The sequence below is a fragment of the Etheostoma spectabile genome, chromosome 2 (assembly GCF_008692095.1).
Source record: "Etheostoma spectabile isolate EspeVRDwgs_2016 chromosome 2, UIUC_Espe_1.0, whole genome shotgun sequence".
In the NCBI taxonomy this organism is placed as follows: domain Eukaryota; kingdom Metazoa; phylum Chordata; class Actinopteri; order Perciformes; family Percidae; genus Etheostoma; species Etheostoma spectabile.
This window is the reverse complement of record NC_045734.1, coordinates 31,538,538-31,555,954: the sequence shown is the minus strand read 5'-3', so window position 1 is coordinate 31,555,954 and position 17,417 is coordinate 31,538,538. Positions and strand designations below refer to the sequence as shown.

Here is a 17,417-nt window from a genome sequence, read left to right as displayed (position 1 = left end):
GGGAGGGACATCCACATATATATGCATATATATATATACATACATATATATATATATATATATGTGTGTATATATATATATGTGTATGTATATGTGTATATGTATGCATATATATATATATATATACTGTACATCTAGGATATAAGAGAGGGAACACGGGAGAAAACAAGAGAAAGGAAAGAGTGAAGGAAGTAAAAGATAAAGAATGAATGAACTTCATTCATAAACCTGAAGATGTAAGCATTTGTTGTGTCTGTGTGTGTGTGTGTGTGTGTGTGTGTGTGTGTCCGTGTCCATGTCCATGTCCAGGCGCCACCCTGGAGCTGAGGACCCCTCTGGAGGACATCGAGGTGCCGGAGACGTACGGAGGGGAGTTCGAGGTGGAGCTGTCCCGCGAGGACGCCGAGGGCAGCTGGTTCTTCGGGGACAAGGAGCTGTCTCCCAGCGGCAAGTACATCATGTCCTCCCGCCGGGGGAGACAGACGCTGTCCATCAGGGACGTGAGGAAGGAGGACCAGGGGAAGTACAGCTTTGTCTGCGGAGACGTGAGGACCAGCGCCTCGCTCAAGATGAAACGTAAGACAACTTTATTAAGACAATTTTATTTACAACTTTTTTACAACTTTCTTTACAAATTTTTTTACAACTTTTTTTACAACTTTAGTTACAACTTTGTTTTACTCTTTACTCTGGAACAGGTACTTAACTTTTTTCTGTGTTTTGTCGTGTTTTTAGACGTATTTTTTGTCGTCTTTTTGTCGCCATATTTTAGCCCCTTTTTCAATGTTTTCGTTGCTTATTTTTAGCCTTTTTCGGCACCTTTTAACATCTCATTGGACGTCTTTTTTGTTGCCTTTTTCTGCATTTTGTTGCATTTGTATAGATGTCTTTTATTTGCCTACTTTGATGCTGCTTTGTTGTCTTTTTGCGTGTTTTTGAGTGTCCTCTGGACCTTTTCAGTTGCCTTATTTTGGTCTTTTTCAATGTTTTTGCTGCTTTTTCGGCACATTTTTCAGCATCTAATTAGGCATCTTGTTGTTGCCTTTTTCTGTCTTTTGTTGCATTTTATAGACGTCAAATCGCCAACTTTGATGCCTTTTTTGTTGCCTTTTTGAGTGTAATAGCATGATGATAGCGTGTTTAAAACCTGATAATGTGATAATAACATGATATTAACGTGTTTATGACGTGATAATACCCTGTGTCTCCAGTGCGCCCCGTCACCCTGATGCAGCCTCTCTCCGACCTGACGGTGTGCGAGGGCGACATCGCCCAGCTGGAGGTCCGCTTCTCGCAGGAGAACGTGGAGGGCAGCTGGATGAAGGACGGCGTGTCCGTCTCGGCGTCGGACCGCGTCCACATCGTCATCGACAAGCAGGTCCACAAGCTGCTGCTGGAGAACGTCACCCGGGACGACGCCGCCGCCTACGCCTTCGTGGTCCCGGCGCAGGACATCTCCACCTCGGGCAGACTCAGCGTCCAGAGTAGGTCTCTCACCCTTCTGGTCTCATTCACTTTTTACACTTTTTGACTTTTTCCCGATGTTTTAGAAGCTGTTTACGAACTATCTTTCAGCTTTTTTGGGTCAATTTTTCAACGTATTTTTCACTTTGTTTTTACTTTTTGACGTTTTTCCTGATGTTTTTTAAGCTTCTTTGTCTTTTTTTAACCCTCATGTTGTCCTCATGTTGTCCTCCTGTTGTCCTCATGTTGTCTCCGGTGTCATAAATTGTTCCCAGTGTGTCCACATGTTGTCTCCGTTGACCTCATGTGTCCTAATGGTGTACTAAGGTTTAGTCCATGTTGTCCTCATTGTGTTTCCTTGTCCAAAGTGTTGTCTCATGTTGTGCCTCATGTTGTCTCATGTTATCCTCATTGGCCTAATGTTGGCTCATGGTGCCCTCAGTTGTCCTCATGTTGCCCTCATGTTGGTCTCAGTTTACCTAATGTTGTCCCATGTTGTCTTCATGGTACCCTATGGTGTCTCAGCTTGGTCCTCATGTTGTCCTCAGTGTTGTCCCCATGTTGGTCCTCAGTGATTATCTCATGTTGCCCTCATGTTGTCCTGCATGTTGCCCTCATGTGCTCATGTTGTCCTCAAGTCGCCCTCATGTTGTACGCTCATGTGTCCACATGTATCATCCTGTTGTCTCATGTTGTCTTCATGTTGCTCATGTTGTCCTCATGTTGCCCTCATGTGGTCCTCATGTTGTCCTCATGTTGTCTTCATGTTGTCCTCATGTTGTCTTCATGTTGTCCTAATAACTGTAAAACTGACATTAATATTGTTGAAAATGTCAAAACAAGTGACAAACATAGAAAAAAGCATCAAAAGTGATGAAAATAGGGACAAAAACATAAGAAAAAGTTAAAAACATAAATAAAAGCCCATTTTGACGGGGAGACAACACAAGGATTTTGACATTTTCTACACTTTTCGGCACTTTTTTGATATTTTTGTGGTGTTCGATAGGTTTTAAATGTGTGTTAACGGGTTGAAACTGATCCGTTGCAGCGATCGACATCGTGGGTCCTCTGAAGGACGTGTCCTCGGTCGAAGGCACCAAGGCCGTCCTGGAGGCCAAGATCTCGGCCCAGGACATCAGCTCCGTCAAATGGTACCTCAACGACAAGCTGCTGCTGCCTAGCGACCGCATCCAGATGGTCGCCAAGGGATCCAAGCAGCGCCTGGTCTTCAGCAGGACGTACGCGTCGGACACGGGACGCTACAAGCTGGTGGTGGGGAAGGTGGACACCAGCTGCAGCCTCACGGTCCAGAGTAAGACCCCCGTCACTCCACTGGGGCTGCATGGGGAGGGGAGGGGGGGGGGGGGGAAGACTGAATCAAGCGTCGGCAAATGTGGCCCCCTAGACAGTCGGACAGTCCATGTAGGTTATATTGATCACTTCAACTGTTACATGTAGATGGGGACTGTTATAAGCTTTTATCAACATTAGTTATCTTTTCTAAAAAATGATAAGAAGCTGATGTAATAAAGGGCCTGATCGATTTCGTTTCTTGTTTAACATTTTAAACTCAAAGCAAAGTCCCACAACAGCGCTGGTTAGTTATATTATAGGTATAGTATTGATATATTGTTACGAGATATTGGGAGACGATCAGGAATATGCGGTATATTTTAAATAACAATTATTTGTATCAGTATCAGCCCGTAAAAATCCTTATCGGTAGGCTCTAATTGTAATAAAGGAAATGAGTTATTAGAGTGTTTATAGTTTGTACGATGTAATGACGGATTCATTGTAATTAGGGGGAAACTATCATGAGAAGGGGTAGTTTGTCTAGTCACAAGATAGTAAGAACTAATTATATGTGTAAGGATTCATATTCCAGTCTATTCTCATGATTAATCAAGTTGTAAACATTGGACCATACGCTGGTCTAGCATAGTTTGAACATAGTCTGTGTTGAAGTTAAAAATAGTATGTTGTCCCAAGAAGAGAACAGTAACAGTGCGGTGATGAGGAATACTTTTTGTTGTATATCTGCTTTGGAAGAAACCTATTGCTCTCACCTGTGTACTGAATGAGGAAGATGCACCGCTTAGTTGTATATATAGTATTATCTATTTCTACCACATTGTCATTAGATATAAAAGAGACTCACGTGAATGAAAAGGTTGTTATTACGGGATTAAAGAAATATGCAGGTTTGGTGTAAATAGTTAAAAAGACAATAAGAAGGCTAAGATCCGATCGTACGTGGGACAAGCAGGCGTACATGTGCAGTGTGGCTTCAACCACCGGTGATGTTAACAGAAATTCAAACAATGGCAACAGTGGAAGCGTCTAACTTCTGGAGCGAGGAAGAAACAGAGTAACATGAAGCAGGGAGTAAAGGTAAGGAGTTTAATATTTCCTGGCACTGGGGTAAATGAGCACAGCGTGCCTGTGCAATAAATCGTAGTATGAGTAACAGAGTGTTACTTAGTATTTATCATGTAGCTTACGTTATGGGAATATGAAGAAGTGGGATATCTCTATGCTTTATAGAATACACCGTACCCTGAATATGATCATAACCAGGTAAACCTCGGTCATATGTCAATTAAACTCATTGTTGTCTTCTGAAGTAACAAGTTTGGGAGGAAAAGGCTCCTTGTCTTTAATTATGTTACTAATTAAAAAACTAACATGCATGCCAAGAAGAATCACTAGAAGCGCGTCTTTTGTAAATAAACACACTTTTATAGAGTGATTATGTTTTTGGTGTTCACAGTGCTGACAGTGGTTGTGCTGGACTGTTGTTGGATATAAATCCAGAAAACACCCTCAGCCCGCCAAAAGCCTATAAATTGTTTTCCGCGAAGTCACCTGATTCCGTAAATCATGAGTTTCAGTTTTGGACTTGGTTATCACTGATGTACAAAGTGATTGTGCGAGCAGAGGGGTCTCTGCTCCTGATACCTATCACATCAGATGAGGATCAGAGCAGGTGGGAGGGTCTGTGAGGGGCAGACCAGAATAAACAAGCAACTGGTCTTTCTCTCTCTAAATATTATAAGGGATAGGACAGGCAGCCAATTCGACACAGGACCAGGCAGAGCTAATGAGACATAATAAAAGGTGAGTTGGAACAACAAGTATGTTCAGCTAGATATTGATTGTAATGATATTGTGTGTGATCGTCGCAAGCAACTTCAGTTCAATCAGGAAGACTTGATATCAAAACATTGTTGAGAATTGACAACATAGGAATAGGGGATAAGAGAAAGAGTGACTCACTGATCTAGGGATATCCGAGCTGTCAGGAATATCTCAGTTGGAGTCTAGACACTGGTGGTGTTATCGCTGTGTTGAATTCCCGTCAAAATTGAATAACACTTGGACGCTTTAAATGGTGTTTTTAACATTTTACTTTTTCTTACTTTTCAACATTGAGGAGAAAATAGTCAACTTTTGTCAACATTTGATTATGACGCTGTTGTCAATGCACTATACGTATACACTAATTAGTCAGTTTAGTGTTTATGTTATTTTTGGAACTTATGGTCAATAAACATCATTTTATCGGAAGTTATACCAATCTTTGAGTTAGAAAAGCAGAAATTTGGACAATTTAAAACTAAATTAACAGGAATGTATGTGATGGATACTCAGAGATGGAATATGTTCATTTTATTTCAGTAATTATTTGAGCCCACTTTCAATTTTGGTTCCAAGCTTATAGAAAAATGAATAAGACACCCCAAAATTAATGAAGAGTAGAGATATGTGCTTGCCAAAAGACCGTTTGATGACTCAATCATGTTATTTGGGTAATTACAATGGGGTAGTTGAACAGAAAATGGATATAGGAAAATGGGTCAATTTGACCTGAGGACAAACAGGTAATAAAAGGGGTTAGGAGCAGCTCAGGGGGCTGGTTTTGATGAAACTAGAGGGGATGGTTGGAGAAGGTTGACGGTCAATTGTTGTGTGTTGGAATGCGAGGATAAGGAAGAGAGAGACAGATGTAGATAGAGGAAGAAGAATCAAGATAGAATTTCATGGAGCTTCATTTCACCTTTAAAAAACATGCACTTCTTGTAGCAGCTGTAGCTCTGAAGGAACCCGTGCTTTATGTCAGCGGTGACTGGCACGCTCGTATGTGATGACAACCCGGACGTTTAGTTTTGTCACATATAGATCTTTAGTGTGGTTGGAGTAGCTGCAGTGTGAAACCCAAAATTACCGGAAATCAAATGACAAAAAAAAAACCAATTAGACCAAAGATAAAGAAATACAGGTGTGAAAGGGCATTACTTTCACAGTTTAGTTTGTTATAGAGCCTAACTAATTTTGCTGTCTTTATTTCTCTTTGCTTTTGTCAACAATGATTTACAAGTATGCATAGGCATTATAGATACAGATCCATCAGATTGGTTTGACCAAGGGTTGGGCTCTTGTGAGAGCCAGACGAGATTAAACAAAGCTTTTGGTCTCCTCGCTATAAGGTGGGGACAGGAAAGATTCCTGACAAGCACGACCACATCTACCAGACCAGTCAGGATGCGGACACAAACCGTGAGTTTAAACAAGTTTTTTGTTACATAGTGACTTACAATTGAGCATGATGGTTTTAAAAAAGACATGCCCTTTTCAAAATTAGTTTGACGTTGTGATATTTCAAGTCTTTGCGGCTCTGATTGGGGAAAAATACACTGTATATCTACACCACACACACATACACACACACACACACACACAAACAACACCACACACCACACACAACACCCAAACACACACACACCCACACACCCACACACACACACACACCACACACAAGGTCGTCTTTGTATAATTTGAGGACCCTAGTGACAATTCTACATGTTCTGTAGCTTCTCTTCCTAACATTAAACATCCCCAGCTAAACTGTCACCAACCCAACCTTTAACATAAACATATCCTAATCCAGCTAACTCTAACAGTACTTTAAGCCAAGTCATAACTTAAAATAATTATTTTGAGAGTATTGTGAGGGAGGACCGGCCAAAAGTACTCACCAAATAGGGTTAATGGTTAATATTTAGGACAAAATACAAAGAAAATCTCACATTTAATGCCACCTTAGGCCTTGTCATCAAGACAGAAAAATTGCATTGACTGTGTATTTATTGGTGTATTGTCCCACTGGCTTAGCATACAGTATGATAGTGATAAGATGAAGGATAAGAAGGAGCAAGACACACGATGACAACCAGGAGCTGGAGGAGGAGAGTCGAAACCAAATCGAATCTGCAGCCAAGAGAAAGGTAACTATTTTTAAACCAATTAATAGTACAGTTGCTTAATTTGATGTATAATGGTTTTATTTCAGTGAGTTTAAATGCTTTGAGTAATTAAACTCTATAACTAAAAATGTGCATTTGAGAATAAGTTACCTTTGTATTTAATCAATTCTTTTCCAAACCTATATTGTGGCCAGATGTTTCAGGGATTATGCAGTGTAACATTGTGATCTTTTTTTTTTCAGTGATACCTAAAACTACATTGTGTTAATTGGTGATAAATGCCATGAAATTGGACACAAAACGATTACTGGACCATGAGGACAAACTACTTGTGGAAACAGTTTTCAACCAGACTGTCTGATTTGTGTGGTCGGGCCACATCTCGGTCATTAAACAGCTTGGTTACAAGAACATTGATAGAATACCAGATCAAAAATTCATGCCTTTCTGTCAGGGGTGGTAACAAATGGTCTGCATAACGGAACCATTACAGTTTAGGAATGCCAGTGGTAGAAAAAGCTTTGGGAAAGGATCACTTGCTTAGGTAAGGACAGTTTTGGTGAATCATAAGTAAGGGGGAAGATGTGAAATGTGCTTGCAAGACCTGAGAGCAAAACCGCAGTTTAGTTGAAAAAAGATTCCACAATGTACAAGACGTTGATGGATGGAAAGAGAGATAAGCCTGCTGAAAAAACTGGAATCATGGTTTCTGAAATACACCCATACTTACAGTGGAGTGATGTGTATGAAGAGAAGAGACAGAAAGGAAAATAAAGAGCAGTGGACAACAAAGAAGACACCCATGGATTCCTCGGTGACTTTCAGCAAAATCAACAAGGTGGGATGTGGTCAGTTTAACTGTTTAGGCAATGTTTTTCTGATAACAAGTTGTGTGAAAAAGTTCCCTGTACAGTACCTGGGGCTGTTGAACGGAAACTAGGATAAGGTGGATTAAGCCGGGATATTCAGGGTTATCCTGGATTGAATTTAGCTTTGACTCGGTTTGCACGAAACAGATTGAATAAGCCCAGCCAAGTAACAATGTGAGATTTAGTCTGGTGCGCCTAGCCTGGTCCAGAGCAGGCTAACAGACAGGCTAATAATTAATCTGGAGTGCATGTGTCAATCCATCAGGCTGCGTCGATCCACAATAACGTGTTTAACAGTTATTCTTTGTTTCTGCAGGTGTTCTGCTTTTATTAACATGCATATAGCCTACTTGTCACTATTGTTTGGAACGTTTGAGTTAAAAACTACTACAGTTGTTAGATGGTTAGCGAAGATTTGACCTGGCACCAGATGCGGAATGGGACTTTTTCCCCCCATGGGGGACGGTAGTGTGTCGAGGCTGCCTTGGAGTTGAGCGCTGCTCACGGTGGCTGTGCCCGGGCCGCGTGGCCGCTGCCCATGGTGGCGGGCCCGGGGGCCTGGCACGGTCCGAGAGGCCGCTGGCCTGCGGTCAGACCTGCGAGTTGCGTCAGTGCGACTCTCTCTGTAATAAGTAGAGATAAGCAGCGCAGCGTCTTAGGTCTCAGCTGTCAGGTTTATACAGGACACGCTCGGTGATAATGTGTGATGAAATTCATGTAGCAAATATTTCCCAGATGATATTAGTGTTGGCAGAAACTGGGCAGAGACCATGATTTCATTTTGTTGTTGCTTATCCTTCTCTAATAAAGGACAGTTTGTGTTACTCCTTAATATGTAGGGCCTAATGTTTTTTTATTCTAGCTTACATTGGTGTCAGATACCTTCTCAAGTAGTTAACATCCCTGGACCAATAACGTGGCCTTATACGAGCGTATGTAGTGTTAGTGTTTACATTCATCCACACCGGGAGGGAAACACCGCAATGTTCGCTAAATCTTTTATTTCTGGTTGGCGGCCCACTTGTCAGAAGAGACACAAAACTGAATATTGTTTTACATATGCTCACAGCGGGTATTGAAGTCAACTTACTTCTTTTTCTAGTTGTATCGATATGAACATTAATTGTACACAGAATTAGAGATTTGTGCATATGTTGTAATTGTAACATACATGGTTTGCCGTTGATGAATAAAGGGTTGGAAATTAAGCCTTTAGTCCCCGTAGGGTACATCCAAGGAACTGATGCCCGCGGCTCCACTTTAGAAAGGCTAAATAAAATACATTTGATTATGGAGGAGCGCTTTACAGGTAGGCTAATCAAAGCACTTTACAGTTCAAACCAGCACATTGATTCATAAAAACCGAAACATTAAAATAGGCATATTTAAAGCAATTAAAACACAGTGTTACCATTTTAACAATGTGGAGTGACCTTTAGGCTCTAAGTAGAGGCTTTAAAATCCCGACACATTCAGTCGGGTTCCACTATGTGGGCTTTTCTCTCCGTTTGATAGGAGAATATTTCCCTTTTGGCATTATTCTTCCCTCTGGTTACTTTCCATTATCAGCTGCGCTAATTGGTAGTGAAAACATATGGCGCATGCGTCCTTCTCAATTCATGAATCAGAAATCGTGATCGATACAGTGGTCTGTTTGAGAAAGCGTGAACGGCACTTGATCCCAGCTATCTACACTAGGCTGGACATAGACTTCACCTTGTGCTCCTGGCTCGGCAAAGTGCAACCGAAGTTAAGCCACACCGATGAGACAGATCACACTAAGTCAAGCGCGCTTTTTCAAGGTATCCTGTGATGTATCTGTAATTGTTAGTTTTGTGCAACCAGGCCCCTTGCTACAGCACCAAACAGCAGAACAGATACAGTTAGAGAGAGCTGGTCCACATAGTGGAGCTAAAGAGTCTCTCTGGATTTTTAGGCTCTAACAAACTGCCTTGGTTTTGTTGCCACAAAGCAAACATGAAGGGAAAAAACTCGATACGACTTCAATAATTTTCTCGAAGCCATTCCAACCCTGTAAAAATCAACTGCAGACAAAAAGGGAAAAAAGAAATTTATTAAAACAAAATAAAGTTGCAAATATAGGGAGAGTTAGTAATTAGGATAGTTAACCCTGGTGTGTCTTCCATCAAAATCACCCCCAAAGAGCGTTGTGTGGAATCAATTCAATTGTTATTTTGGGTAATTCCATTTGGCGTAGTATGATGACCTAAGGAAAAACTGGGTCAATTTGACACCGGGACAATGACATGGGTAGTTGAAAAAACCAAAATCATGCAATCTGTGTTAACTCTGTGAGGTTCATGTTCCAGGCGGACAGTATGTGTCCAGTGACTGCACCCTGACTGAAGGTGAACACTCAGGAGAGAATGATGACAGCACAGCGAAGGAGTGCTGAAACACAATCTGTAATCATCTGCAATTATATGTGAAAGGTATTATTTTTATTTTGTCGAATATCACGTTTTTGTGCCGAAAAGGTTAGAAATCTGGTAGATTCATAATCTCTGTGAATTACAACATACAGGGTTGCACATACATGATTATTATATACTGCAAAAACGACTAAACTGAATAAAAAACAGATGTATGTGTGAATTCGGTGATTTGCATGGCTTCTCAAATGCATGCGCAGTGAACAAGCTCAAGGAAGGAGCGTAGAAGCTAAGTCAGTCTGCTACAGGTGAGATATTTTAGAGTCCAAAATGTCATGTCATTACACCGCTGTTTAGTATTGTATGCTATTGGTTTATTTTCAATGTAAATTAAGAATACTTTATCACAAGATCCTAAGACTATTCACGTAGATCCCATTGTATGTATGTTCTATTTGCATAGAGTACATGTTAGTAATTTATTTACACAGCCAGTTTTGGCGAATTTTTCTGACGCGAAATCAAAAAGGAACAAAAACAATATGAAGAGAAACTGAAACACACTGTTGACAGACTTCACCTTCAAGACAAACAGAAGTTAGCACCAGACAGATTTTTCTTATCAATAGGTCCGCCTGTTAAACACAGGACCATAAACCAAATCTGAGAAAGATCATGCTCATATCTTTTCTTCAGAAGTGTTGATGTTAGACGCCAGAGCCAGAATATATTCTGTAAAACAAGACAGTCCTGGGTTGAGCCATTCAAAGCTCATAATCCAGTGTCTGACACAATGGAGAGAGTAAGACGAACCATATAGACTTAGCTTTAGAAGCTCTTAACGCACCAACTGCAGACTGTGGGACAATCAAAGCAGACTCATGTGCATCCAAGGGCAGGTTCAAATGCGCAGTATTTTCATGACTCATGACATGGATATTTACAGCAGAACCGGATTACAAAGACTAATCACAATGTCAGACGCCTTACCATTGCTTGTTCCTGACCCAGTCACAATGGATATTGACTGTCCTTTTTGGACATCAGACAAATAAGAAAAGCTGGAAGATAACAAAATAAAGAGAATTCAACATTGGCACATGAAGAGTTCACCATCTGCACGCTGAGACACCCATGGTTGTCATTTCTCCGCCGGTTCACTATCTCTGTCTAAATCTCAGCTGAATGAACACTTTGATCAACGACCGTCACAAAACCTTATTCCACAGAAAACATGTCCAGGTCAGCACCAAGTTCGTCATGACTGAGGATGGTGTGCAGAGATTGCCTCGGTGTGTAGTTCCTGCCCTGGTGGGAACATACACCCAATGAGCATTACTGACGCATTGACCTTCGCTGTAAATCGTGTATCCATGAGGGATGATCGCTGCTTGAATCAATAAAAGACCATCACACCGCTAGTAGCTATTACTGATGGAAAAGGTCTTCCGTCACTATGAGTCGACGTACCCGAGTTATGGAAAACCAGGTGCTGTGAATAGTATTTTGCCACTTTAATCTCCGCCTTCTCCCGTCTCCCAACGCCTCTCATGTGATTCTGTTGGACTGCATATGCTTTGTAGGTGAGGTGAGCTACCCAACGGAAAAATACAAAAGAGGCTAAAAGACAGAAGTCTAGTCTATTGTATGTTACTAGAAGAGCTAAAAAAAACTGAATTGAGACTTGTCTGGCAACCAAGCATACTTTACAGCTAAAGCAGTTGGCTGTACACGGAAATCTGGAATCAGAAGTGGAGATCATGATGACGAAATGTCACGCACACTAGCAGGGGAAACTCGTCTGCTGCAAGCAAATATAAACTTACTTAGAGCGTGGATGGAAGCTTCACATATGACAAAAGATGAATATTCCCTCCACCTTGTCAAGCCAAACCTGTGGCTAAGAAGTGTGCACAGCAAACAACGACAAAGAAACTGCAATCACCCAAAGGCACACAATTTAGACGCGTAAATGTCAAAGCAAACAGGACAATGATGCACAAATACGCCTGAGACGCAACTATGCATATGACCTTCTTAGAGTGACACTGATGACAGGGTTCATTCTACTAGCCTCTCCCTCTTGCCCAATAAACCAGACTAAGGAGTATTTTCTGAAGTTGGAACTCAAAGATCTAACATAGAGCCACTTTCCATCAGAATAGATTACTAGATTATTAAATACTCCAAAGCTATGATGATAACCGTGTGATCGTATGGTCTTGGCTCATGAAGAAGTAATGAGCTAACACGATAAACGATTCGATTTAAACACGCAAAGCAAACTGAAACTAATGCACCTAGTCACCAACACAGGACATTATACCCCAGTCCACCGCCAGATTTCGGCTTGGAGCACTAATACTGTCGAGTAGAAATGGGACGGACTACAGTATGAACAGACCAATGCTCTCTGCAGACAAAATAACAATACAAAGAATACGGGGACCAGCTCGACATGGTGTCTAAAATATCACCTAGAGTCTGAGCTGCCCGCAGAGCTTTATAGATATAAGGAACCCAATGGAGCTGACTGGATGGTTGAGACATGATCTGTGCCCATCTGGACTGGATCTCTACTCTTAGTAGAGTGAACATACACATGTAAAGCAATGCGTGTGATCTGAACACGAAGCCGTTATTTTGGGTACATTATGTCGTTCTAAGGCGTACAAACGAGTGGAAAATACACAATGCTGAATGCCATGTTTGGGTTAAAGTTTGCAGTGTATTGCTAGGACACCGAGTGCAAATGGGTGCATTCATGCAGCTGGTCAAAGTTGCAGAGGAGATCAAGAACGACTTTCGTTTGACTATATTATAGTGGGGACCACTGAAGGGACTGCGGGATCTTGACGTTGGAACCTGGTAACGCTAGCGTCACCCCGACAATGACCTGGCAAATTTGTTGTTGGTCTGGGGAAAAATGAACATCATCACATTTGGAGAGAATCCAGCTGAGATGCACGATGTTCGCAGATTGTTGTTCAAGGCGTTATAGGATGGATACAAGTTTAAACTTTTCTAGTTGTATGTGTTTGTTCAACCAGATGTACAGAATTGCAGCTGCGATGTGTGGAAAAACATGGAGGAAAGAGACCCGGTTGCAAGACATATGGACCGCTGGCCCAGGCTAGCAGCCCCACCGACGGAGGTCTGTGATGCCGAGTGTTCAGTGACGTCACTGTATTTGATGTGGCAAAGATGTGAAATATTTTGCCCACTATGGGAAGGCAGTTCACTAGGGCTCTCCAAAATCCAGTGTTACCAGTGAGATTCTCCAAGCGCTCTGCCGGGCCCTTCCTCCTCTTACCGCTTCCCAGTCTGATTGGGATTCCTCTCTCCCACCCATTTCAAAAGCAAACTTCATGCCTGTGGGAACGCCTTGCTGACATGCCGACCAAACTTTGTTTTCCCAGTTGACCAAAACCACACTTGAAATCCAGACCCGCCCGCTTCAGTCCGCCCTCCATCTGATGGTAGTTTCGCCAGTGCCCCACGTATCATGGCATGGTACCAGTGGCCTTTATTTTCTAGCGAGACAGCACTTACATGTCTCGCGGACTTTCCCCACACTGGCACATGGGAGTTATTTCGAAACCAGAATGGAAAAATGGAAACGGTAGCACCCCCACCCCTCACACATTTCAGCAGACACACGCACGCTTCAAACAGATCCTGTTCATAAAAATGAAATTAAGAGAAAGGCTATGGAGAAATCAAAAAAGCACTGACAGACACATCTTTAATGACCTCGATGAAGAGAACGTAAGAAAATATGTATCATGAGAAAAGCCCTCTAATGAGGAAGATTTCCGAAATAAACAAATCAATATGAGTTCTTGATGAACAAGTGAGAGGAGTTAAAAGAAACAAGGATGAAAGTCATCCAGCAGAAGCATGCTCGTAACAAAGGCTGGATGATACGAAGATCAGAGTTTGAGAAAACAAAACCCGCTACAAAAGAGCACAAGACCTCGCTCATCAGTTAAAGGACAAGGCAAAAGAGAAGAGGAACTTAAACAGCACTTCAACTGTGTCTGGAGGACCTGGAGGGAACTACTGCAGAACAAAACTATGAGGACCTCAACTATGAAGAAGATCAGTCAATATTCTTCTGGCCCTGGTTTGAATGGTGTCTATAAAGGAATCAAAAAAAGTCGGCACTCAAAATAAATATCAGAGGTTAGGGGATTACAGTCATTATGTATTCTGACAAAGCACCAAGAGCTGTGTAACACAGCGCCAACAATGTCAAAGTCATACAGTGGACAAAAAAACAAAAAAAAACAAACACAAACAAAAAAGAATAACGTAAAGGGACAGGAACCCAAACAGAGAACATGGTCCCAGACAAGAAACAGAAACAGTGCGTTCAAAATCACGCTACAATAGTTTCCCACATAAACAGCCTAACACGCATTGTTTTCAAACAGCTACAAAAGCAAGTGTATTACATAAGGGATTTACGCTGGCGAGGTCTGAAGAAGACCAGCAACTGATAAGATCCCTTCATTGACATGTTGAAAAACGTTACCCTTGAGTCCATTAAGAGCAAAACCTGCGCTACACGCGGCACAGTCCACTTATTGCGAGAAGTGCCAACCAATGTGAAAGAAAACGTGAAAGAATTGAATCAAAGACGGAAAATATGCTCTGAAGAAGGAGTTACAGTTGATCTTGATCTGTAATGTGTTTATACAAGAAAGCAGAGAGTTTGCTTCAGAGCTTCACAAGAAATTAAAGTAACAATGATGCACCAGTTATTAGAAAGCAAGAAAATGCAAATATTACAACATTATTCAAAAGCTCTGCAAAAGGAACAATCATCTGCTGTTGTGCTTTGGAGAACGGATCTGTGACAAAACTGAAGGTTCCAAGTTGAGGCTGGCTGTAACAAAACAAAGACTGATTTTGATTGGCTGGAGAATGGATGTGCACCTTTACACAGCAATTTCAGTGGGAACAGGACTAGAAACTGGAGAAACAAAGTTTTCAAGTCAAGGCTGAGAACAGACCCTTTGATGGTGTATCACCGACATCCACGTAACGCCAAGGAACCCAAGTAGGGCTATAAAAGAGAAGTACCAGAAAATAATCTTCACAGACAACCAAGATAAAGGCACGGAGGAATCACTCAAGGAAAAACATGTGAGACCATACGCCAAAACACAACACACTCTGACGTAAGCTTTATATGATCACGAGAAAGTAAAAAAACAGTAAGGGGAATAGGACACAGACAGGACCATGGCTGACGGCTCTTTATGCCATGTTATCTAAAAAGAATTCCACGCACCCTAACATTCCAACATAACCTTCTGTTGTCAATATCTCACACTGACATAAAAAAATTTGAACTTGCTTACAAAGAGGAGACAGACGAACGGTCTTTGATCTTGTCATAAACGGAAACGAGCAGCGCAAACTGTCTGGATAAAGATGAAGAAATTTCAGGTATGAGACACGACCTGTCCTCACTCCTCACTCGATCAGACTGTGTAATGGTGCTGGGGTACGTTGTCCATTCTGGGCAGCTATGTTCTGCACCCAACACAATAGCACAACGATACAGCCCCAGTAATAAACTACAATGCACCTTTCCACGGCCCTTGTCTGGGATAAAGGAGGAGTTTACTACCAAGGGACACTGTGGAAACTGGATAATACATTTATCAGCGATAAACATTAGTTGCAAGTGAATGAACGTTATCGCTCATATAACACCCTCATGGTCCCGATGCGCGTCATTCCTTTATAAAGAGTATCAATACGGCCACTGGGGAGAGCGTATGTACATGGCGATTACTCCTGAGAGTCTAAACTGATTTCATGGAAATGGTTTGTACTGTCGATCTTCCCACCCCCCCCCCACAACAACTGGATCGGCCACACCCACCTTCAACATTCAGGGAAAGAGGCGCAATTCCCCTGAGTGGGAGACCCTACCGTACTCCAAGAAGCTACATGCCAAGTCTGGATGACCTGCACTCTCTGTGCGTGCGCCCGGCACCCCTCCCAAAGGTCTCCTACAACAGTCCCAGAACACCAACGGTTCTTTCCTCAGACCTAGTATTTATGCTTGCTAGGCAGATGCCTCCCATGCACCTGACTGACTTATGTGCATCAACACATCGCCCAGAAATGTCCGAATTTAATACTGTGTTTTCATGTGACAAGTTGACCGTCGCGCTGGCGTTGCCGCTAATACCCACTATTGCGTCGTACGGTCAGCCGAACTGTTTTTCCATCAACGGACGAACACACCGATGACGTCGTCATGAACATAAATAATACGTAATTTTAAAGGGTCCGGACCAGTATCAGCTATAGTTTTGTGATTAAATTTGACATGTAGTTTTCTTTTTTTTTAACCATCTGCGAAAACATGCAGGTCTTGGTATGTGAATGTTAACCATCAAATAATGGAGAACAAATTACGATGAGTTCACTATCAATTCATAGGACATGACAAAGATGTAAACTAGGCATTGGACTTTTTTATTTACCCCAATTTATTTCATTTTAACATCCTCCCAACCTTTAACCTATCCAAACTGTTCATATTCAAGTTCGTACATCACAGTAAAATGTCTCATGTGTAAAATGAGTCACGAAACAGCATGATTATGATATCAGACTATGACCATTCTTTTCACTCACCAATGGTTTAAAGTTAACGAGCAACGCAAAGGGTAGGATGTGGTAGTCACAGACATGCTGTCAGAGGTTCTGGTTTTACATCACTCAGAGACATAAATTGAGGTACACATTTTTGCTTGTGAAGTTTTTTTACAGAGCAAAGAGCGATCTCATTAAAATTATGAGACAAACTTGTCGAGTGACACAAGGACGCTTGTTTTTTGCAAGGTATAGGAGGGGTGTGTAAACATCTATTTCGGTCCACCGAACTCATAAGAACGGGGAATTCATAATGGTGAATGTTTGAACTTGTAATTAAGGCATTTGTTGCTTCTAAACATGTATGAACGTGTATTGAAGAGGATTGGAATCCCACGTCAAAGGGAAACAAGTTGTGAGCTAGTTGAACGGATATTCCCGTTTGTGCGGTCTGCTTCAAAAAACAAGCTGCCAATCATTTTCATTTTAGGTATCCAGTTTTCGTGTTTGTTGTCCACTTCATGAAACTAGTATTTTCCCCTCTACATCTCATTAGAACCTTTTTATTTTGTAACTTACCTACTTTTATTTTCTCAATCAGTATTTCACTCACATGCTGCTTAATAAGTCCTATGAGGGTATTAACTTTTACTTATCTAATTTTACACTGATCAAGTCCGTGTTTAATATCTTTAATAATCACTAGCACACAGCACACATGGGAATTGTTGGTTGTATGCGTATTGCTACAGTATATAGGGAATCACACAGAATTCACTACCAGGAAATATTACTCTTTG

The 17,417-nt window shown here is 41.6% G+C and overlaps 1 protein-coding gene across 1 annotated transcript in view; it reads left to right on the top strand.

The window, feature by feature from the left end:
* LOC116702471 (titin-like) overlaps positions 1–17,417 on the top strand; it is a 210,852-nt gene that overhangs the window by 23,995 nt on the left and 169,440 nt on the right. Inside the window, 3 exon segments of the mRNA XM_032536680.1 lie at positions 310–576; positions 1,212–1,484; positions 2,516–2,779. Coding sequence (XP_032392571.1) covers positions 310–576; positions 1,212–1,484; positions 2,516–2,779 — 804 coding nt within the window.